The sequence below is a fragment of the Andrographis paniculata genome, unplaced genomic scaffold (assembly GCF_009805555.1).
Source record: "Andrographis paniculata isolate CXL003 unplaced genomic scaffold, ASM980555v1 Contig83END, whole genome shotgun sequence".
Classification (NCBI taxonomy): domain Eukaryota; kingdom Viridiplantae; phylum Streptophyta; class Magnoliopsida; order Lamiales; family Acanthaceae; genus Andrographis; species Andrographis paniculata.
Window position 1 is genome coordinate 2,833,885 of NW_026137621.1, and position 23,987 is coordinate 2,857,871.

General features: G+C 29.3%; 2 protein-coding genes across 2 annotated transcripts; one reads left to right on the forward strand and one right to left on the reverse strand.

Moving 5' to 3' along the window:
- Window positions 1-233: 233 nt before the first annotated feature.
- On the forward strand, window positions 234-1,339 carry LOC127241701 (tryptophan aminotransferase-related protein 2-like). Its single transcript, XM_051260875.1, has 4 exons — window positions 234-436; window positions 546-816; window positions 905-1,113; window positions 1,225-1,339. The coding sequence occupies exons 1-4, from the start codon at window positions 234-236 to the stop codon at window positions 1,337-1,339; spliced, it is 798 nt and encodes a 265-aa protein (XP_051116832.1).
- An 8,690-nt stretch (window positions 1,340-10,029) lies between these two features.
- On the reverse strand, window positions 10,030-12,055 carry LOC127241702 (tryptophan aminotransferase-related protein 2-like). Its single transcript, XM_051260876.1, has 5 exons — window positions 11,847-12,055; window positions 11,462-11,765; window positions 11,084-11,373; window positions 10,514-10,809; window positions 10,030-10,211 (listed from the first exon to the last, which is right to left on the reverse strand). Exons 1-5 carry the CDS (start codon window positions 12,053-12,055, stop codon window positions 10,030-10,032), a joined length of 1,281 nt encoding a protein of 426 aa, XP_051116833.1.
- Between the last annotated feature and the right edge of the window lie 11,932 nt (window positions 12,056-23,987).

Below are 23,987 nucleotides of genomic sequence, written 5' to 3' on the forward strand. Positions count from 1 at the left end.
CTCCTTGCGGACTTAAAACACAGAAATTGAAAGCTTTGATTTTGGCAATGGTTATGGAAGCTCTCTTCCAAGCTCTCTATCATCTTTGTAAGTAATTTATTTTTTATTTTTCAGTTCAGATTTTTCCATTTAATGTACATTGCTTAGTTATCTTGAACAGGAATCATCAAATACAAAAGAGTGTCTTTTCTGGGAAATAAGAAAAGCTTTGTGGGGTAGTTCTGAAGATTTCAATGGCGTCGAACATGGTGATGCTATACAGAGATGACGGCAAAGGAAAACACTGCAACCCTCATGTGTTCTTCTTCTCCAAGAATGCATCCGAAAATAATGGTGCCTATCGCATAGATCACAACTTTTCTGCCACAACTTGCAACGAATCAACATCTCCCTCTTCTTCTTCAAAAGTGTTTGATAAAATCCTCCATCTTGATTAGTAAGTGTTACCCAACAAACTCTCCAATATGTATCTATTAAATTATTTCAGCGTTTCCTCTAATGTCAATGCTTAAAAAGGGCTCAGAATCACTAACTCTTGTATGCAGTGCAAATCCCACAATGTTCAAGGATCATCAGCAACAAATGAGGGATAAAATCACATTGGTAATCCATGGATGGAAAGCAATGAGCTATTTCTCTTATCCAAGACTTCTCTATTGGTTTCTGGAGCTTGTGGGGAATGCCATCACTGAGAATTGTTCTCTAGCAGTCGAAACAAGCTCTAGTCAGATCCTTCGAGTTGCGCTATGTGTGAGCTCCCCATCAAATGCTTTGAAGCCAATGGATGTCGTATCTGCAGCTCCATTTACGTACTCAGTGAGTCACCAACAAAATAAATTAAAGATAAGTAAAATTAGGGTTTTTGAAGAGATCTGTAATGGGAGATTAAATAATTTTCCTGCAGGGGTCTCCAGGAACAACTGATGTCCTCAAGTCTGGACTTCAAAAATGGGCGGGCGATGCGAACACCTACACGAGTGATCGGGACCAATACATCGAGGTTATTACATCCCCGAATAATCCTGATGGATTCATAAGGGAAGCTGTGGTAAAACCTCAAAGCAGTCCAGGAACCCTAATTCACAACCTCTCGCGATATCATGCCGTTTTCGGGTTTGTGCATTTGGTATAAGTATAAACATTTCAATATTCCATAGCTATATCTTAAATTAATCTGTTTAATTCAATTATTGGTTTTATAATTTTTTGTGTTGTACTTTGTAGTTGGCTTCTTGTTAAGGATTGCGAGATTGCATCAACGAAAATCACTCAATTCGCTATGCTTAGCGCTACTGGTGTGTCGAAAAGTGTAGCATCTCCGAGCAAAATTGACTTTTGATGCAGTGTGGAAGATCATAATCACAGACTAGAATGCACCAAAAGAGATTACGGCTCTACAGAGGTTTATGGAGATTTAGAAAGTTTGAAAATTGTAAAAACTTGAGTATTTGCACTACAAAAAAAAATTAGTATATTTGTAACGGAATTCCGTTCCTAAAGTTCACGTAGCTAACGTAATTTCATCTCTAATTCCGTCTCTAATATCATTAGTAACAGAAAAAATGAATTTAGTAACGAAAAAATCTCGTTACAAAATTGATAATTTCTTTGGAGTGTTGATTTGATATTTTGTGGGTAATATAGTTATTTGATGTAATTTTTTTTTTTTTAAAAAAAATACTTATGATAAATGGTGTCAAAATATTAAAGAAAAAAAATGTATATACAGAAACTCTGTATCAAATGGGTTGATTTTGATATATATATATATATGTATGTTTTTTAACTCCATTATTTCTGTATATTTGTAATCCCAAGTTTGGATTGAGTTGAAATTCCAATAGTAATAATTTGAATCATAATAGGTTTTTAATATCCTATGTAGGAACTTGTAGTGTGTTTGAATGAAAAATTAGAGTTTGTTTGATTGTGTACTATAACTACCATTTTTACTATGCATTTAGGCTAATTTATTTATTTTTCATAAAAATAAAAAAATCATATATATTGTCTAATATATATATAATTTATTTATAATTTAAATATATCATTAACTATCTATATATATCATATTAAACCATTTTTAATTTAAATTTTTTACAATTCCCAAAACCCATCAAAATACAACTTGGGTTGGGATTAAAAAGAGTTTGTTGTGTTTTGTATTTACATACTATTTAAAAAAAAAAAAAAAACCTAAAATAAAACTACAGGCTAAATAGTACTCCTTCCGGTCCCAAATACCGTGTCTGCTAGACATCGTTCTTTTAGGAGAGGTGTAATTAGTAGATAATTAAGAATGTATCAGTGAAAATAATTATCCTCTAATATAAATAATTATAAATTAAGATTAACTAATTAGTTTAAAATTAAAAAAAAATAAAATTTAAAAATTTAAAATAGATTAAAGTGTGTAATCATTTTCCAAAAAAGAAAAGTGACATGGTACGTGGGACGGACAGAAACGACAACGTGGACATGGTATTTGGGACGGAGAGAGTAACAACCTAAAAAAAAAAATGAATACTACAGGCTAAAAAAAAAAAAAACACTCATAGATGTGAATCAAAGTTCAAACCATTTAAGATTTTGAATTACCATTATAATCTCTCTCTTGTTTTAATTACAATGTAGAAGAACATATAATACATTGTTCAAACCACAACCTCATCTCTGCTGGCCAAAAAAAAATAGAGGGATCCACCCCAAAAGGCCCACAAAAGACCAACCAACCAAGCCACCAATGAACTTGTCATACATGCCAAAATGAGTTTGTATCTAGAAATCAAGCCCAAACAAATCCTAATCCAAAAAGGGATGGGTTCCAATTATCGTTTAGAGAAAAAAAAACCTTAACTAATATTCACAATACTTGGCTTGCTCAAACGGTTCAAACCGTCTGATTACGATTACAAACTGCCGGTTACGGTTTGCCAAAATTTCAAACTGAAACTGAACCGTCCAAATGACGGTTTCGGTTACGGTTTGACGGTTTTGATTTCAGTTTATAAACTGACGGTTTCGGTTTAAAAACCGCCGGTTACGGTTTGAACCGCCTTTATATACTTCTTTTTCCGATTTTTTCTTAATATAAATTTTTACAATTAATTTTGATTCTATTTTAATTTACTAATCTTTTTATTTTTGTGAAAAACTATATAAATCTCATTAAATCTCATCTGTTTATTTACTATGACGTACATTAAATCTCCACCATTCATTTCAAAATTTTAAATTTTTTTTTAAAAAAAAAAACTGACCAAACCGGCGGTTTAAATCTCTACAGTTCATTTCAAAATTTTAAATTTAAAAAAAGAAAAAAAAAACCTGACCAAACCGGCCGCCGGTTTGTTCTATCAAATCTCAACCGTCAGATCTGCATGAATTAATCTTGACCGTTCGTTTTCAAAAACTAAATCCGCCCAAACTGGCGGTTTCGGTTTGAATTTTATCCCGCCGGTTTGGGCTGACATACTTTTTAAAAATAAATAAATAAAAAAATATATATATATTGTCCAAACTGTCGATTCAAACCGTAAATCGGCGATTCACGGTTTGGCTCAAACACAAATCGAAACCGAACCGTCCGATTCACGGTTTAGTTTGATTTGAGCCCGGTTTCGGTTCCAACGGAAACCGCCGGTTCGTAAACCAGAAAACCGGCGGTTCCGAACCGTTTGGGCAAGTCTGACAATACCTACACTAATACTTGCACTGTACATGCTTAAATAAAAGGAAAAAACTAGTCGATACCATGCAAGGTGATGAACGGTCGTCATGATTTTTTGCATCTCCTCGACATTCGAAACAGACTTCTCTCCAAAAAAGCAATGCGAAAATAAAATTATGGAAGCCCATAAATATTTTTGTACCTCAAAATTCTGAGAGATCAAAGAATGACTATCATCGACCCAAATTCCATGCAGATTGAGACTTCAAATCCTAGGTTGGAGAGAAAGAAATTTCAGGTACCAGAGAGATCAAGAGCGATTCAGCTGATCAACATACTGGAAGTTTGGCATTTCCAGTTTGTCAATGCCAATAATCCCATAAAGATGACCTATGACATGCTAAGTTTCAAGAGTTCGGGAAGTCTCCGTGTCGCAAGTGAGGTTAGCTAACCAGTCCGTTGCCCAGTTTCATTCTCTATATATATATGTGAAATCTTATGTTCAAGTTTAATTTTAATTTGAGTTACTAATAGCTGTAAATTCCATCCTCTGGTAGTAGTGTGAGTGTCTGTTGGGGAGATCAGGTTGATGCTTGCCTGGGAATCAGATTCCAGCCAAATAGGAAAAAGTTGATGTTCCCTAGCAATCTCAATGTCCCGGAGAATCGCAAAAAGTTTTGTATAACTGTTGGTAGATGAGAGAAGATGTTCATGAAATCCAACCACCATGTCTCTGTTTTGGTTTCTGAATTATTTCTGTATATTTGTAATTCCAGGTTGGGATTGGAGTTGCTATTCATGAAGAAATAGTAAAAGTTTGAATCAAAATGGGATATACATTAGTATTGAATGTGGTATTTTGATTAAAAATTTAGAGTTTGTTTGATTGTGTATTACAGCCACCATTTTTACTATATATTTACGTAATTTATATTTTCCCATAAAATATGATACCATATACTGCCTCCGTAGGTCACTTGAAGTTTTATAGGAAATTAAAAAATAATAAAATTTTATTGATTAGACATTTTTGTCTTTGACTTTATATAAATTAATTATATGTGTAATTGTATATTTCTAATTTAGATAAAATTAAGAATATGCTAGTATTAATGTATGATTATTTTTAATAAAATAAAAAATAGATACTTTGAAGTAGGACGAAAGGAAAATGGTAAAAATGATATTATATTATCTAATATATTATACATAAAATTTATTTTTAATTTAAAATATAACATCAATTATCGGTTTAGATCATATCTAATAATTTCAATACTATTTCCAATCAAAACAAAACCAAACAAGCCCTTAGATTATATTTAATGTAATAATAATAATAATAATAATAATAATGATGATGATGATGAACACTACGTACTAAAATTTACAAACAAACGACTTGTAGAGGAATCAATGAAATAACCTCTTTATTTCTTGTTTATATGGTTGATATTGTATTTTTTAAAATAATTTTGAATCAAACTTCAAACATTTTATTTGAATCATCACTGTTATTAAGAATTTGTTTCTCCTTAGGATCAATGACCCGAATTCTTCCTGGAACTAAATAATACTCAGAATATTAGTAGGTTAGTACCAATAATCACAATAACAATAAACATAAATTAAGAAAAACAGTGCTATAATATAACGAAATATCTGAAATAATTTGGTAGGCTCAGATCACAACCCACTCCGTGCAAACTCCAAGCATTCTAACGAGGCAACACCACAAAATGAGAGCAGTAAGGATTTTGACACTAAGAAACTCAAAGAAGAGAGGAGATTTGCATAAAGATAAAGAGGAACACAAAGAAGAACACAAATGATCACACAAAGCGACGGCTCTCACTCACTTCACTACTCTCTCAAACCCACTAACACCTATCGATATATACAGTCACTTCAAGATTAGGGGTAAGGCAAAGGAAAGGGTAAACAAACATACCTTATCGCGTGGATACGACCTGAGGAGAAGGAACAAATCACTCTTCCTGCATTGATTTCGGACCGGAAAGGAGAAGAAAAGAAAAGAGAATGGGTCTTCAATCGTGATTGAGTGACTATATAAACATCTGGCCTAAAATGGGTTTGTTTCTATGGATCCAAGTCAGGTCATGTGGGTTTGAGTTTGGGTCAGTTAGAAACAAAAAAACAACAACTATAATGTTTTTCTATATATTAATTACAAAATCATCTTAATATTATTTCTTTTTCTCCCTAAAATAATAAACTTTGCAAACAATAATATATAGAACATATAAGAATAATCATACTCTTGCTCACACAACACCACAATATATAATATCGACAAGGTATAAGAACATACAATACATTATTAATATATTAACATAAATATATCTTTTAATTGTTTTTGTCAATGAAATTTGACTTCCAAACGATCGAAATGCATTAGGCTCATCGCAAAGCTGAAAATTAAGATTTTTCGACTGACTCAAGAAAACGTTTTTGGGCTGGTCTTTGTGTAACATCCAATCACTAAGAAGCTTATGCCTATACATATGCTTTTATTGTTTTTCTACACAATACTTTCAAGTCTTCCCTTTCGTCTAAATTGGGATTTCTTTTTTACTTTTGGTTTGAAAGAATATTTTCTTCGTATGAGATATAAGAAATAGTATAGGTAATATAAAAATAATAAGTGTTTATATTAAATATTTTTGAAAAGATGTCACTACAAGAAAAAAATTGTTTTTATAGCAAAACATATTTGTCTATAAATCTATTTTTTTCGTTATTTATGACATTAGATACGGAATTAAAAATGAAATTACGTTAGCTACGTGAACTTTATGAACATAATTTCGTTACAAATATATTATTTTTTTGTAGTGTGTGTTAAAAAATTTTAGGTAAAAGAGCAGAGTTCTTCCTTCGGGCTTTGTTCATATTCTCTTATTTACTAGTTTTAGACACATTTCACAACATAAGCTCTTCAAAAAGTCTTCCACAACAAGTCCAATCGAAAAATGGACTTCTTGACCTGAAAATAAATGTAAGCTTCTCTTGGACTGAACTATTCTATTAGAATTCTCTTAATGTTTGTTTGACTGAAAGTAAGTAGAAATGCGAGATTTAGTGAATATGAACACATCATAGCGTGATCAAAAATAATGTTGGACTAAAAATTTAATTATAGATTAAATCTAATTATTTGGGCTATCAGTGTGATACCCCCGGTGTTGGGTCATTGCTTGGTCAACTCTCGTGTGTGAAGATATTAGGTCATCCAAAATTGATTAGAGGTTAAATATATTTAATAGGCTACTAATGTCAACAATTTGCACATTTTTTTGACCCCTTCTGAAAGAACTCTAAAATTAAGCATGTTTGCTCTAGAGTAACTTGAGAATCGGTACTCTTGGGAAAAGTCTTCCAGGATGCGCATGAGTGAGAACAGAAGCGCGCTTGAAGGACTCGTATTGACTTGTAGGGCTAATCTACGATTCTAATATGCTCAGTTTCGCGTGGCTTGCGGGCCAGGGTGTCACAATCGGTATCAGAGCCGACATGTGACAGCCCGCAGTTGTTGACCAGACTGTTAACGGGATTAGCGGTTGACGATCCTTGTGTGCAACATGGACATTGCATTCTAAAGTACTGGGGGAGAATGTGATACCCCGGAGTTGGGTCGTTGCTTGGTTAACTCTCGTGTGTGGATGAGCCCGAAGTTGATTAGAAGTTAAACAGATTTAATAGACTATTCATGTTAACAATGTGCACATTCCTGTTTCGGGGCCCTACTGAAAGAACTCTGGAGTTAAGCACCCTGGGAAGTTTCTCAAGGTGCGCGTGAGTAAAGACAGAAGCACGCTGGAAGGACTCGTGTTGACTTGTAAGGTCAATTTACTATCCCGACATGCTCGGCTTCGTGTGGCCTGCGGGCTAGGGTGTCACAATTAGTCAGAGACTATATTAAGTAATCTATTAAATTTATTGGTCTTAGATATATTTAGTAATTGCAGACCTCGTATTTGCATAAACATGTTAAATTATTAATTGGGGTATTAGACTAATTAATAATAAGGAATATATATTAAAGTTATGATCTAAGCGCAACATCCATTGCTAAATGTATTTTTATAAAAACTAAAATTTTATATAGTACAAATAAATAAATAAATTTTATATTTATATATAATTAACATAATTTAGTTTATAACATATATGAAAAAAAAAATCAATATGTATAAATATATTTATTTATTTAAAAGAGTGATAGAAAGAAAATTAAAAATATTTTGATTAAATATATATATATATATGTGTATAATGGCAGCATATGCTCCAACTTGGGAACAAAAGAGTCCTTAAAAGTATTTTGAAATTTGTACAAATGGACAAAATTTTCATTCACGGTGACAGTCTATTGCTTGTGTCATGGAATATTGACATATATGATCACTATATATATATATATATATATATAATATAAATTGAATACATCATGTGAGAAAAATTTAACAGTTGTTCTAAGTTGTAATTAAGGTTTTGTTTACACAATAACTTTGAGCATTTGGGCATTATTTAATTTTTTTAAAAAATATTACATTAAATATGGGTTTTTTTGTCACAACAAAATGCTACTTTTTACTATTTTTAAATTTCTAAAACTCTAAAACTTTTAAAAATCTTTTATCTAAAGGGAGGTTAAAATTTTCAAATTAATAAGGTTTATTATTTAAACTATTTTTTATTATTATTATTTTATTTTTTTTGTGTGTTTTCCGTCCCATATACATTTGAATATTTTTTTTCAATTCTTTGATTCTCATGAATTCACACAAAAATGTATATATTCTTCGTCCTATTTGAAATAATCTCTTTGGGGTTTTATACTAGATTGAAAAATAATATTATTTTATTTATTAGTGAAAGTGTGTAAAAGAATTTAACATTTTTGTCCTAATGAAAAATAATTGTATGTGTAATAATATATTTATAATTAAAACAAAAGTTAAAAATATTTTGATATTAGTGTATGATTATTTTTACTAAAAAGCGAGATAGAATAAAATGATAAAAAAATATATATATTTTTTGAATTCAGACAAAATCAGTATTATTTTACGAGGTAAATGACCAAAATATAATAGATGAAGTTAATATAGAGGACAAATGTGATAATTCACCACAAATATATTACTAAATTTACATTTCATGTGTATATATATATACATATTTCTAGTGAATTAATCTCGATTATATTTGAATGTTTAGTTGAATACGACACCTCTTAAAAAGTATTTTTATTCGATATACACGTATATGTTGGATTATCCTTTTCTATAGTGTGATCTAAGAGCCTAATGAATAGAATGTACATTACAATTCAGCATAGTAATAAAAATTTTGATTTGACAATACTTTCAGACGTAGATCAGTTTGATTTGATTCAGTAACTAAATTTTTTGTCTCTTTTCGTTATTTTGCTTCTATATTGTGTCATTTATTATAACAATGAATCAAAAGCTAATGTCATAAACTAGTTTGAAATAAATATTGAGTAATTTTTCAACATGAAAAGATAGAATTATTATTTTGAATCAAATTCAAATATATGCATCTACGTTATGTCTTACAATAATAAATTGCATGTCTCATCTATAATCAACATGTAGTACAAATATGTGTATAGTGTGCGTTTACTTTTTGAAGAATTAATGAAATTATATTAATTAGTTATGATATAAGAGATTATTTTATCCAACATATATAAGATAGGATTAGATAATCATAAAAATAGTATATTAATCATCAATTTAGAATATAAAAAAATTTAATCATTCGAAATAAACATATAATTAGAATGTATAAAATAATATTATTCATATAAATTAATCACTCGTAATGTTAAGACAAAACATATATTGCGTCATGGAATATAAACAATAATTGATGCATATTCAATTATCGATGTAAATACATCGTGCAAGAATTCAATGGCATATGAAGTTTGATCACATATATAGATGATAAGCTTGAGCTATTCTCGTTCTTAAATTTCATACTCCGAATAAGTTTGAGAAAGATTTCCTCAATAGTGTGATAATGAATTGTTCTTGGACTCCTATGAATTTTTCCATCGATAATTTTTCAAATAAATGTTTGTGTTCTTTATTCATTTGATCAAGTTTACACATTTTATAAGTATATATACTTTTGGTTTAAAACTTTCTATCGAAATTTTATGATTAATACGATGGATCATGCGCAAATTAATTATCGCTATTCTTCAAAATAATCCCGTCCAATTTGTCTATTCTCCAATAATAACATACGGGACTCGAAATACATGTAACACTTGTCTTCAAACATAATCATATATCGCAAAATTAGCCTATTTGATATAATCTCTCCCTCAAAAGACAAAATTCTTGGTCTCTACTTATCATTCCCATTCTTGTATATTTGTTGCTCACTCCAAAATTATTTCCGCCTCTAGTCAATATTTTATGGCTCTCGAGAAAGGCTTTGCAATCATCGATCTCTCCTTCACACTTTAGCCAGGCGAATGCTGCAATCCATCACAAAGAAACAATGATTTATTCGAAATTAATTAGTCTAAATATTTTAGTTGAATTCGAGTAAGAAGAAGCATTACTAATTGTGTTCTTTAAGAGTCTAATTTTTTTTTTTAAAAAATAGTAAAGAACTTAGCTCGACCACTTGAGCTACAATCACTTCACTTGTAATTTGAATATAATGTTTCGTAAGGAGAATTTCTATATTTTTTTTGTAGGGAATTGTGAGAGTCGCATAGTAAAAATACTGAAACTAAACTTCAAAAAAAGATAGGCTAAATGTATTGAAAATTACCAGGCTGTGGAGCAAAAGTGTGACCACTGAATTTGCATTTTTGGGGCAGATAATCAGGTAATTTGAAGAGCTTGCTGTTCTGAATCACATCCCTGAGTTGTTTCCACCTTGCAGCCATAAGTTCATAGCTATGTTCGAAGAACGGCGGGGCTGCGCTGACTTGCTCGTGACTACTAGCCACCGCGTCTAAAATCAATTTTGCGCGGAGCTGCGACTCTTTCGACACGCCTATAGTGCTAATCGTCACAAATTCAACCATTTTCGACGCAATTGTGCGATCCTTAACAATAGCCCACCTACAAAGTACAAACACACCAATATAAAACACTAGAAATATAGAAATGTTACTCGGAAAACTATATAATTTATAACTAATAATATAGTTTCTATCAACTTAAGTTTTTAGGTTAAATAATTATTTAACATGTATCATATTAAAAAAAAAAAAAAAAAAGTTATACCCGATTACTCAGAACACTATATAATATAATTAATAATATAGTTTCTATTTAAAGTGGTCAGGTTATATAATTATTTAACACGTATCAGATTAAAAAAAAAAAGTTATACCCGATGCGAGTGCCGGCGTGGCCGGTGCATTTGGAGACGGTAAACAGCATAATGTCGTGATCGGCCGGCGAAGTGATCGGAGTGTACTGTGGCCAGTAATAGGCAAGGTCATGAACTAGGGTTCTTCGACAGTTTTTAGGTTTCACCACAGCCTCCCTTAAAAATCCATCGGGATTATTCGGAGATGTAATAACCTCGATGTATTTGGTCTGATCATTCGTGTAGCTAGTCGCATCTCCAGCCCACTTGTGAAGGCCCGACTTGACAAAATCTGCTGTGGCTGGATACCCCTGCAGGAAAATTATCATATCTTCCATTAAAGATCTCTTGGAAAACCCTAACTTTACAAATCTTTAATTTATCTTTTAAGTGACTCACTGAGTAGAATGGAGCTGCGGCCACGACATCGACCGGAGTCAAAGATTCCGGCGAGGCGATCGCATACAATGCAGCCTGGAAGAGCTGTGTGGAGCCTGTTCCGACAACGAGATAGCGATTATCAGTGATGGCGTTCCCGACGAGTTTGTGCAATCTGATTACTGATTTCTCGAATTCAGGCTCGAGAAACCAGTAGAAGTCTCTTGAATCTGAGAAATAGCTCATCGATTGGGATCCAGGGATTGTCAGAGTGGTTTTATCTGCCACGTTTTGCCAGTATTTCTCGAACATTGTCGGATCGCCGCTGCGTCGAAGATGAATAATTGTGAAGCTTTTTTAATGGTGAAATTAATGGAGATTAGGGATTTTTTTGAGGAAAACTTACTAATCGAGATGGAGGATTCGATCGAACACATTTGAGGAAGAAGAGAGTGAAGTCGACGCGTTGCAAGTCTGGATTGAAAAGCTGTGATTTTTGTTCGAAGATTTGGGGAAGAACAGATTAGGGTTGCAGTAGTTTCTGAAGAGTGTCCCAACGTTGAGTGCCAACGAAATCAGCAAGAAGTGCACCAATATCGCGCTTCGAAACTCCATTAACGATTCTACGAAGCTTTTTTGCAGAATAAAAATCACAGAAGGAAGATTAGAGTTGAACTATGAGAAGAAGAAGAAGAAGAAGTAGTAAGGAAATGCTTGATTAATGTACTTACAGATATTGCTGACGAACTTTGGAAGAAAACTTCAATGTAGCAATGGCAGAATCAAAAGATTTTCTTTCGATGTTCTCGATTCTTCGGAGCTGTCCTATTTATAGAGAAAAATAAAATATAAATAAAAAGATTCTTCTACTGTTTAGATAATATTTCACATTAATGAGTTTGTTAATTTTGTTTTGTAACTCAAATCAATTGTTTTTTTTTTTTTTTATCAATTCATTTTTTAATAAAAATATGCTTTGTTTTCTGTTTAAATTCTTCTACAGTTCTATTTTATTATTTTTTTAATTACATTAAAAAATAATATGGTATTTTATTAGTTATTGGAAATGCTTGACAGAGTTTTTGATATTTTTTCTGATTTTATGTATAAAAAAATTGTATATGTAAAAGTATATTTGTATTTTAAGTAAAAATTAAAGATATTTTGATATTGGAGTATAATTATTTTTTTTAAAATACGAGATAGATACTTTGAATTTTGAAATTAACAGACGAAAATGGTTAAAAAAAAAAAAAGTATTTTGAATTGGGACGGAAGAAGTAATATTCTATATGTCTCATATAGGGTGATATAGTTCATTTTTGACACAAATCTAGTCCAATAGTATTAAATAGAATAATTTAAAAATTAAGTGAGGGAACAAAAGAGAAAAATATATTTCATTTTTAAAGAAATATTAAAATATGTATTTATTTATTTATTTTTTTACTCTCTCTGTCGTCTAATTTTATTATATTGAAAATGGAACAAAATTAGATAAAGGATGATATTATTTTTAAAATATTTTTTATGAAATTAGTATATTTTTATTAAACTAATCATGTTAATTTAAAATATATATTCATTATTCTTTTATTTAAAGAGGGTGATTTTTATTTAGAGATATATTATCGGAAAATGAGTGTAAAAATCAAGACTACTAAATAAAATTATCATAACTAATCTTCTATTTACTTAATGGTTGATATTATAAGAGGTACAATTAGAAAATTTAGCCTTAAATTTAATTTAATTAGCTTTAACAATTTTTATATTTCTTGTAAAAAAAATTTAACTTTGTATACCCTATAAAATTAAAATGATTACTATAAGATGCTGAAAAATAGTCATAAATACAACAATCAATTATCATAAATATATAGTAAAAAGGGATAGATCGATTATATAACACGTGGTTTTATTTTAAGACAAATTATCGGCTTAATTTGTCGTATACATCGAGTATTTAATCTCGTAATATTATTTCGTGCGTTATAGATAATTCTATAATTTTATATGTCATGAATTGTCTTTGTAATAACGATTAACGGTCTCTTGCAACACTAACGGTATGGAACAAGATTGTTTCTTTTTGGCGCCATGTCTAAGTCATGAATTTAAGTAAGAAAATATTCGAAAAGCTAAGATATTATCGAAATAGATTGATCAAATAAGTTTTCCAATATTTTTACGCTCTTTGTTTTCTTGTTGAATATAACACACACAAAGATAATAATAAAAATAAAAATAAAAAATCCTCTTTTCTCAAATATTCTAAACTTAAAATAAAATATGTCACAAATATCTACTCTATCGTTATGTTATAGATGTATTTGTTTATTTAAGCCACAATACAAATACATAAATAACCTTAGAATATAACTATTTTTAATGAAGAGAATGTTCAAAAAGTAAATAAAGAAAATTATGCAATATTTGAACAATAATATTCATTAATACAAATATATTCACTACAATAAAAATTGAAATTTAGTTATAAAAAATTTTCGAATCAAAAGGTAATAGTTTATAGCAAAAATATTTTTGCGATGAAATTCATTTCGTTCGCATATATCGCGTTACTAAAGGTTATTTGCGATAAATATGACTTTCGTAATAAAAAATAAGTCTTTTACAATAAAAATTAAGAAAAAATATATAGATACGAAAATATGATTTCGTAGCTAAATTGCTATTTTTCTATAAAATTAAAATTCCTAACAAAAGAGTTTTAACAACAAAATATGTATAAGTTTTTAAGCCAAATAATATTAGCTATGAAAAATAATTTTGTAGTTAAAACCTTTTTACTATGAAGATAGAATTTTCTAGTAAAAAAATTTTAGCAACAAAATTAATTTCATATTACATAATTTATTTTTGAGATAAAATTAATCTTTATTGCTAACCTTTTAACTACAAAAATATTTCGTAATTAAAAATATTATAGCTAATTAGATATTTTCCATTAGTGATTTTAAAATATAAAAAGTCATCCATTTTTATTTCTTCTCCTACCTACTATAAATAATTAGTGATTTTAAAATATAAAAAGTCATCCATTTTTATTTCTTCTCCTACCTACTATAAATAATTTAACTATATGTAATTAATATTCATTAATGCATATATATATTTTAAAATATAAAAAGTTCCATTTTTATTTCCTCCTATCTACCTACTCTTATAATATTAGTAAATTTACACTCATTAATTAATTTGGTTGGTATTATATTATTATTATTATTACTATTATTATTATTATTATTATTATTTATTATTTAAAATTTTTGGGGAAAAATCAATTTTGATCTAAATATTATGAAAATTTATTAATTTTGGTCCAAATATTAAAAATTTATCAATTTTAGTCTCATTATAAACAATCAATCAATTTTGGTTCCATCGTTAGAAAACTAACTGAAATTGCTGATGTGGACGTAACGGAGTTGAGGTGGCAGCTGACCTGGAAAGTACACACAACCATGTATAATTATATATGGTCATGTATATTTCAATGTACAATTATACACGGTCATGTTTAATTCTACACAGCCGTGTATTTTTCTGTTTTTGTCTAAAATATAATTTTTTTTGTTATATTTTTAAAAAAATATATATATTTTTTGAATTTAGAAGAATTGATATAGTTAAAACGAAAAAAATTAATAATAATCATAATATAATAAAAATGTATCAATTTTAACTCAAGTATAAAAATTTATAAGATATGTTTTTTTGAAAAATTTTGTCTAAAATTCTACTATTCATCAAAATTTTCCCTCTTACAAACATCCAATTACACAACTATTTTTTATTTTTTTATATTATATTAAAATTTTATTTTACATTGCAATACAATTTCAACGTAGACATATATAATTGTATTGAAATATAAAATTAATTTTTAATACTATAATATCCTAAAATTAAAAAATAAAAAAAATAAAAAATAGTAGTGTAATTGAACTTCTCCGTGTTCCCTTGCCCGAACGGATCGCATAGTGAATTGAATAACAAGCACACCGACCTATGATCAGTAAATAAATACCATCATTACATTACCCAAATCTGAATATATTTAAAAATTTATCAGAATCTATCAGGAGTACGTAACAACATATTTCGAGTACACATTAGTCCCTTAAAGTATATTACTTAGCAAACTAGACCTAAAATTGCAACTCGGGGTACCTAATAATACCATATTTTTCAACCCACAAACATGACTAATTATCGAACAATCAAACAAAAAATCTAAAATATGCAACTACGGGTAACTAAACAAAATGTACATCTACAAAATTAACAAAAAACACATATTAAACAAATAAAATCACCAAATATCGGTGCCAAAATAAAAAATCCATCCCGGTCTACGTGGGCAAATATACGAACGATTTTAAACCCGATTAACAAACACAACTACATCGATCACACAGGGCTCCTCAATACCAAACCGAGACATACAAACACACGACCAAGATTTACACCCCAAACAATCGAACAAACTACAATACAAAATACTAGTATCAATAAAATCAAAAATCAAAAAAGTCCAGCTAGGAACTTACTTCTTCGAGTTTATTCGGGGATGGGAGCGGTCAACTGTTTTCTTCAGCATTTTTGCACCAACTGGTCGCTACTTGATTGCCAAGGGCGTCGGTTCGCCTGAAGAAGAAAGAGGTAGGGTTTAAAATTGGGGTAAGAGAAGTTATAAGAAATGTTCTTCCTCAACCCCTGTTAAATCGTGGGTAACTATCTTTTTCTTTTTCTATTTATTTTTTAATTCGCGAAAAAAGTACGCGATATTTAACTAAAAGTATATAAGATTATAATTGGGGTAGAGTGGGAAGTAACGTAGGTATATATTACAATATTTGAAGTATTGATCAACTTATTTCGAGTATTTATTGCGTATACAATAATAATTGAGGGATAAATACAAATAGGAAGTCATAATATATATATATAATCTATAAAGTAGAACTGCAGACTAATTGATTTTTATTAGGGACTTAACTGTAAATGGATTTATCTGACGGGTATTTTGATCAAACTCTCTCTATAAAAAAAATCTATCAATATTATTATTATTTTATCAAAGAATTTCAATAAAATAATATACTATAAATTCAATTATCAAAATATTCAAAATGTACTGGATTTCATTTCTTTTATTTTTTGGTAGTTGAAATAATGTTTTTTTTATGTGATAGTATCTTTTAAGATAAATAATATGAATAAGTAATCAAATTAAAAATGAAACTTTAAAAAATAAAAATAATAATAACATCCAAAGATATGCAAATCTAAAATTTAAAATAGGGTTGAGATAGGCAAAAATATGAGCCATCCTTCGGTGTCCATCTCCACGACTCTACAGTATATATTAAATATAAATACATTATTCAATATAAATATTGTTTTTAAATAAAAAATTTATACTATAATTAATATAGATATATCAAAAAATAATAATAATAATATATTTGTAACGAAAATTAAATAATAGCATTAGCTATGTGAATTTTAGGGACGAAATTTAATACATTTAGTAAATTTTGCCTCTAATTTTGTCCTTAATGTCATTAATAAGAAAAAAAAAAGAATTTAAAAAAATTATTTTTACAAACATACTATTTTTTTGCAGTGTCGCTTAGCTTGGAAAGAAATACTTCATTCGTCTCGGTGTAAGGTTGCCGTTTACTTTTTGCACGTAGATTTTTTAATATTAGTATTATAATAGGTTGTAGTAAAAAAGACGAAAATGCCCCTCTTAGTATTGTGTAATATAAAAATAATGACATTTGTGTAATATAGTGTAAGTTGGAATGGTATTTATTATGTTAGGTAGGTAGTACAATTACTAAATTAGGAAATTGTAACCGTGTTTTAGGACGGACAAAAATGAAAAATGACAACCTTTCAATTGGACGAATTGAGTATATAATTTGATATATATATATATATATGTGCACATGTTTATTTAAGAGAAATAAAATTATAAATTTAAAAAATATTTGAAATGAAAGTGATGAGAGCATTGTGAAAGAAGTTTCTCACTTTAAATACAAAATACTTCTCACTTTAAATGTTTATTAACATTTCTCTTTTCAGTAAAAGAATACAATTTTTTTTATTTTTTCTTTACCCAAAAAAGTAAAAGTTTCTATTTTTACCTATTTTTTTTAAATTTGTGTCCGACCAAATGAGCATATAATTGAATGACGAATAGAGTATTATTTTTATATTAATAACACAAATTTGTATACCTAATATAAAAATTATTTATATTTAAAAATACAAAGTGAACAAACACGTTATATTCAAATTATTATTTAAAGAAATATATATATATATATACACTATTAAGACCTTTTTTATATATATTTTGTGTGAATATAAATAAAATGAATTGAGGAATTTTCGATAAAGTGACCGATATATATGTATATATATAGCGAATTGAAGTTGTAGTGGATTTCCTACATGACATTGATTTACACTTCATCACTCATCGCACACTCACCACGTGCATGGCCCGTGCCTACACACACACACTCTATATATATATACACAAAATTCCTATCGATCGATTTATTCTGATTCTATTTAGGGCTTTTCCCTAGACCTCCAAATCCGATTTCAATTTCGATTTCGATTCCAATTCCAATTCCACGCCGACTTTCTTTCTATTGTTATCTTTTTATCCTTGAAATATGTCCCGCCATTCATGAAAATTACTTCATACGACATACTCCCTTCGTCCATTTTCTAGTATCCTATTTTATATTTATACGTATTTTTAGGCAATTAAGATTTTTGTTATAAAATGACAAATTTGCCTTTAATCTTGTGTATAGAAAATGAAAGAGTAAATAAAGTAAAGGTAAAAGAGTAAAATTTGTGTATATAAATAGAAAGAGGACAATAATTGTTGGACATTCCAAATAAGAAAGTAGGACGATTAATTTGTGGACGGAGGGAGTATAATTTTATTTGCACTTTTCTTTGGCTATCATCAATAAATATTGTTGTTTCATTTTTAAATAAAAGATACACAGTTGTTATTTTTTCTTTTACTTTGAAAATAAAAAAAGTAACTAAAAGTATACACCTATGTTAAAATGTGTGTTTAAAAGTATATCATTGCAGCTGCTAGGAATTAGGGTTTGATGAGTATGGAGCGTGGGCGTCGATGGCTATGGCGATGGAGATGATGATGGAGGCTTAGATTATGATTCAATTAAAATAGCGATACCTCAATATTGGCAATCCACTCGAAAAGTCACAGATCACATATCGATTGGGGACATCAAATTTTGTAATTTATGCATGGATTTGTTTCATTTGAATATTCATTTAAGTTTTAAAATTCTTATCATTCAATCTTTTGAATCCCTTCGGAAAACATACAATATCAATTTTTCATTCAAAATAGTATACAGAACACTATTTCACCTCGAGATATTATAGCATATATATATATATGTATATATATAAATTCAAGTAAACAAAACCCTAAATATATGTTTGAAGTGCTTTTTCAAAAAGGTCAGCTCAAGATGATCAGCTTACATGCCTTTAATCTTCTTTCTTACTTTGAAAATTGTCACTTGTAAGTATTTATTACATAATTAAATATAAGATATCTTTTAAATGGTAGGATTATCGATATTATAATATTATAATTTCGGTGTATAAATATAGATAGGACTAGAGTTTGTTGTGATATGTCAAATATCGGCCTAGAGTTTTAACACTGTATGTTCCTTTAGTTATTTTTCTTATCCATTTATTCAAAATACAGTAAAATTCTGGTTTAACAACATCTCAAGATATAGATTGGTCTAAATCAAAGTGGGACTTTCAACTTTTTTTTTTTTTTTTTTTTTTTTGATCTTGTGATATTTAGGTAACAATTGAAGTAAGAGCTTCCTCAAGTGGGAGTCAACACAAAGATGGAAGGAAAGTTTCTCATTAACAAAAATTTGATTGAGTTAACTATAGGGTTTGGAAGATGCAGATGAAATATTACTTTTATGGAATGGATCTGCACGAACCTTTTGGAGGGAAACCTAAATAGGAAATAAGATAAATGAAAATTCCTTGATAGATAAGTCATTACCGTATCCGTTTGTTGTTTTTATCGACAAATGAAGCATTGCTAATCTAGGAAGATATGTATGAGAAACCCTTTGCAACCAATAAAAATTGTCAAATGCGATCTCATGATTACAATTTCATCCCCACACCACCAGACCATCCCTTACAGGACTACATATGTTATTGTTCTTGTCAATATAAAGGGTTTGTTTAGTTATGTTTTATTGTTTTTAGAACAGTAAAAGTTTTAAATTGTAATACTTATTTAATACTCCTTTCATCAGTCTATAAATGTTATATTTATCTTTATATTTCATTTTGATGTTTTGAAATAGCTATTGAATTCTAATTCCCTCACAGACAAGCTGATAAATGCCACCAAACTAAACTTGCCCATGGATAAAGACAAATGAGGGACGGTGGGATTCAAACTCGAGACCTAAGACTTTGTATAAAATGGTGAGTCGGTCATTTACTTCATTTAACAAATGTGATAGATATCTAACACAATTCTCTCTCATTATTACACTAATTTTCTGTAAATAAACTATAATTTTTTTTTATCTTTTTATAAATCAATCAATTATTTTTCCTCTGAAAACATCTTCTCCAATACACTAAAACTAAACCACAAGTGAACATATCCTTTTAAGTTCACAAATTTCCAATTACCAATCTTTAGGGCAAACCTGGCAAGAGCAAAGGGCACATACCCAAGCTTCAATATATATATATATATATATATTACAATCAATTAATATGTATTATTGATTTGTATTGTGTTATATTAATATGTGTTTGATTGGAACAAATATAAATATATATATATCACATCTCATAAAGCATAGAACAAAGTCTACTCTATTATGTTGTTTTTATTATATGGGTAAATAGAAATTGCTTTCTTCATTTCAAAACTTTTGCTATCATTTCTAATTTCGAATGTCCAAATATAATTTTATTTTTAATTACACACAGTTTTCCCGATTTATTTTTTAAAATGCAACTTATTTTGAAAAAAAAAATAAACAAAAAGTCGAGTAAAATGATCAAAAAGATAACTATCAAAATTATACTACTATCTATAAACACTACAAAAAAAAATAGTATATTTGTAATGGAATTCCGTTCCTAAAGTTCACGTAGCCAACGTAATTCCATCTCTAATTCCGTCTCTAATATCATTAGTAACGGAAAAAGTGAATTTAGGAACGAAAAAACCTCGTTACAAAATTGATAATTTATTGTAGTGAAATTTGTGTCAGAAGCAAAACTAGCAAAAGAAACAAGACTGATGTAGTATAACAATTGTCTTGAAATCAGTTCCGAGACTGTGGAAATATATATATAATATATATTAAATTAACTAAATTGTTTTGGTCTCAATAGTCTCCAATTTTTTAAAATTATATTAAACATATATTTTATTATATATAAGAGCCCTTGATTTTGTTTCACTGAAACTGCCCTTCAACATTTGTCACCATTTTTTTGCAATGATGTTGTATGAATAAAAATCAAGATTATTTCATATATATATATATATATATATAGATATACATATGCATATAAACATCATTGTGCAAAATTATACATAATTTAATTTCTTGTTGAACAACAAGAGGTACAGACTGCAATTAAGCAACTACCATGGAAGCTCTATACTATGCCCCCAAACATGTAGGATTATTTAATTTCTGCATGCCAAAATTTGTTGGGTAGTTCTCTCTCAAGCTAGCTAGGTACCCGAATTTGACGATATAACAACATCAAGCAGCTGGAGCATAATCATAGCCTCCATCATCGTCATCTCCATCGCCCTCGCAAAGCCTTTTTCTATCGACTCCATTCTTACAATAATTGCGCATACCATGCGAAGCAACGACGGCGACGCTGTATCGAAGAAGCCGAGACATAATTAATCTGTGGGATCGAAGAAAAGAAGAGATTGAAGCAGTGCAGCAGCAACAAAATAATTAAGAGCTTTGTATGTATGTATGTAGGAAAGTGCAATGAGGAAGAATATTGTTGAATTGAATTTTTGAAGGGAAGCCATGGATACATATATATAGAGAAGCAAAAGTTAGGGTTTTTGGTAGGCAGAGGGTATGCACGTGGTGAGTGTGTGTTATGGAGTGTCAAGGGTGTGCCTTTGGGGGTTTGTACACTTAGGATATCCACTAATTACACTAACCTGGTAAGAATCTCTTCTTTTTTCTTTTATCAAAAATTTTATTTAGACAGAGCATAAGAAAGTTGAATAAGTCATTCTAGGCAAACCCTTTTCTAACAAGTGACCGTTTTTAACATAGGAACACAATCGTGTGTGAAGAGGTGTATGGAGACTTGCATGTGGATATAGATATATATATATGTTTGATGGTGATTGTGAGACTCGAATTTGAAAATTATAGCTCTGATATCATGATATATGATCGGAGTGATCGAACTGAAAATTGCATTGTTATTCATAATTAAAATAAAGGATCTATATATAAGTACTATAAAATAGACTAGATAAAAACAAATCTAAACAATCAAATCTATATCATGTCTAAATTTAAATTGAATATTTTAATTATTTCAAGATACCCTTAAACTCAAGAGCGGAATAACACAAATTAACTTGAGTTTGACAAAAAAGTTAAATACAAACGGAAAAGACGCAAACGATAATAACAGTTGTTTGTTCGTTGTTGCAACCGCCGCTCCACTATGTCAAAGCCAGAAACAATTCTCTAAACTGAATTAGAATTGAAAACAACATGACTCTCAACAGAATTGCAAATGACAGGACTCTCACCAGAATCGGAAATAACGGGACTCTAATCAGAGTCGAAAATAATAGAACTCTCAATACAGTCAAACACATGGTTATGGAGAATTATTGCAGACAGATCCGCAGACAGTATTATTTTTCAATTGCAACTCAAGCCAATTGAATAAGCAACATTAGGCAAATCTTATATGAAATGCTCAAGCAATAAGGCATAGAAGAGTTCGAACTAGTGAACTTATGTTCACCAATACATCGTCATAATACACCAACTACTACATCATCCCTTACGGGGTTAAGGTAATAAATCCTTTTTTTTTTTTTTTTTCTTTTTATAGAAGAGGTAATAAATTTTTTTATATAATGTGGGAATCCGCAGCCGCTACTCAACGAGTGTGGATAAATCCCCAAATGAACCTAATATCCCGTAAACTAAACCCGACAAAGCAAGTCACACTAAGCGACCATGTGTAGCAGGTGAACCTGTAAGCGTCAGGGTTTGAACCCATGACCTCACGGTCACAAGTTCACTTCCGACGTCATCAGGTCATCCCTTACGGGACAAGATAATAAATTCTTTGGATGAGTGGATGGTGGGGGATAAAGGAACAAACATCTTTTTTCCTTTAATTTCTTCCTCATTCTCTACTTAGCTTGGCATCAATATTATATATTTGCACACATACATATAGAATAAGATTTTGATTAGTAGAATCAAATGGGAGTAAAATATCTGAAGTTTTGTTTAATTGAATTAATTTGTTGGGTGGACGAATATCCTCGTACAAGTTCGAAATAATTAAATTGAAATTTGGATAACCAAACCATGTGCCTCTCTAGTTATGTGGAATTTCCTGATTTGGAAATAGTAGAAATTTCTGAATTATAATTTTATTTTTTAAAAAAGAAATTTCGGACCTAAAACAAAATAATGTTGAAATGGATTAATCTAAATTCTAAGCCGAGCCTATAGCAGGGAAAGTTGGGTCATAATTGGTTCATTGCCCCTACTGTAATGAGCTTGGCTTAGTCTGCTTTAGAGACAATGGACTTTGGATAATAATAATGAATTATATTTAGTAAGAAATAACTATTTTTACTATAATAGAAAATAAATATTTTTAAATAGAACAAATAAAAATAATAAAATAAATATATTGAATTAAGAGGAAGGAAATATAATTTTATTTGTCTCCCCGCCCATATATGAAATATAATCTATCAGTACATAATTAAATTAAATATAATATTATCTTATCCATAAATTAAGGATAATTAATATTATCTAAAATTTATGTTACCTTATGTTTAATAAGCACAGCAAAATAAACATAGTATTAAGTAATCTTATTATTATATAATATGTTGAAATAATATTAAGAATTATAATTAATCATACAAAAACTAAACACCATATTATCAAGTGTTATATGTTAATATAACTTTATACTATAATTTATATCTCATATGTTATCGATTTATATTTTGTATTGCCAGTAGAATATAATCAGCCCAAATAAACAACACAACAACATTCAAATATAACAAGCTATAAATTAACCAACAAATAACAGAAATTAAGCATAATACATTCGACTTAACACCCCAAAAAACTTTAGCATAAGAAAATAGCTTGCATCAAACTAAGAGAAAATTTACATA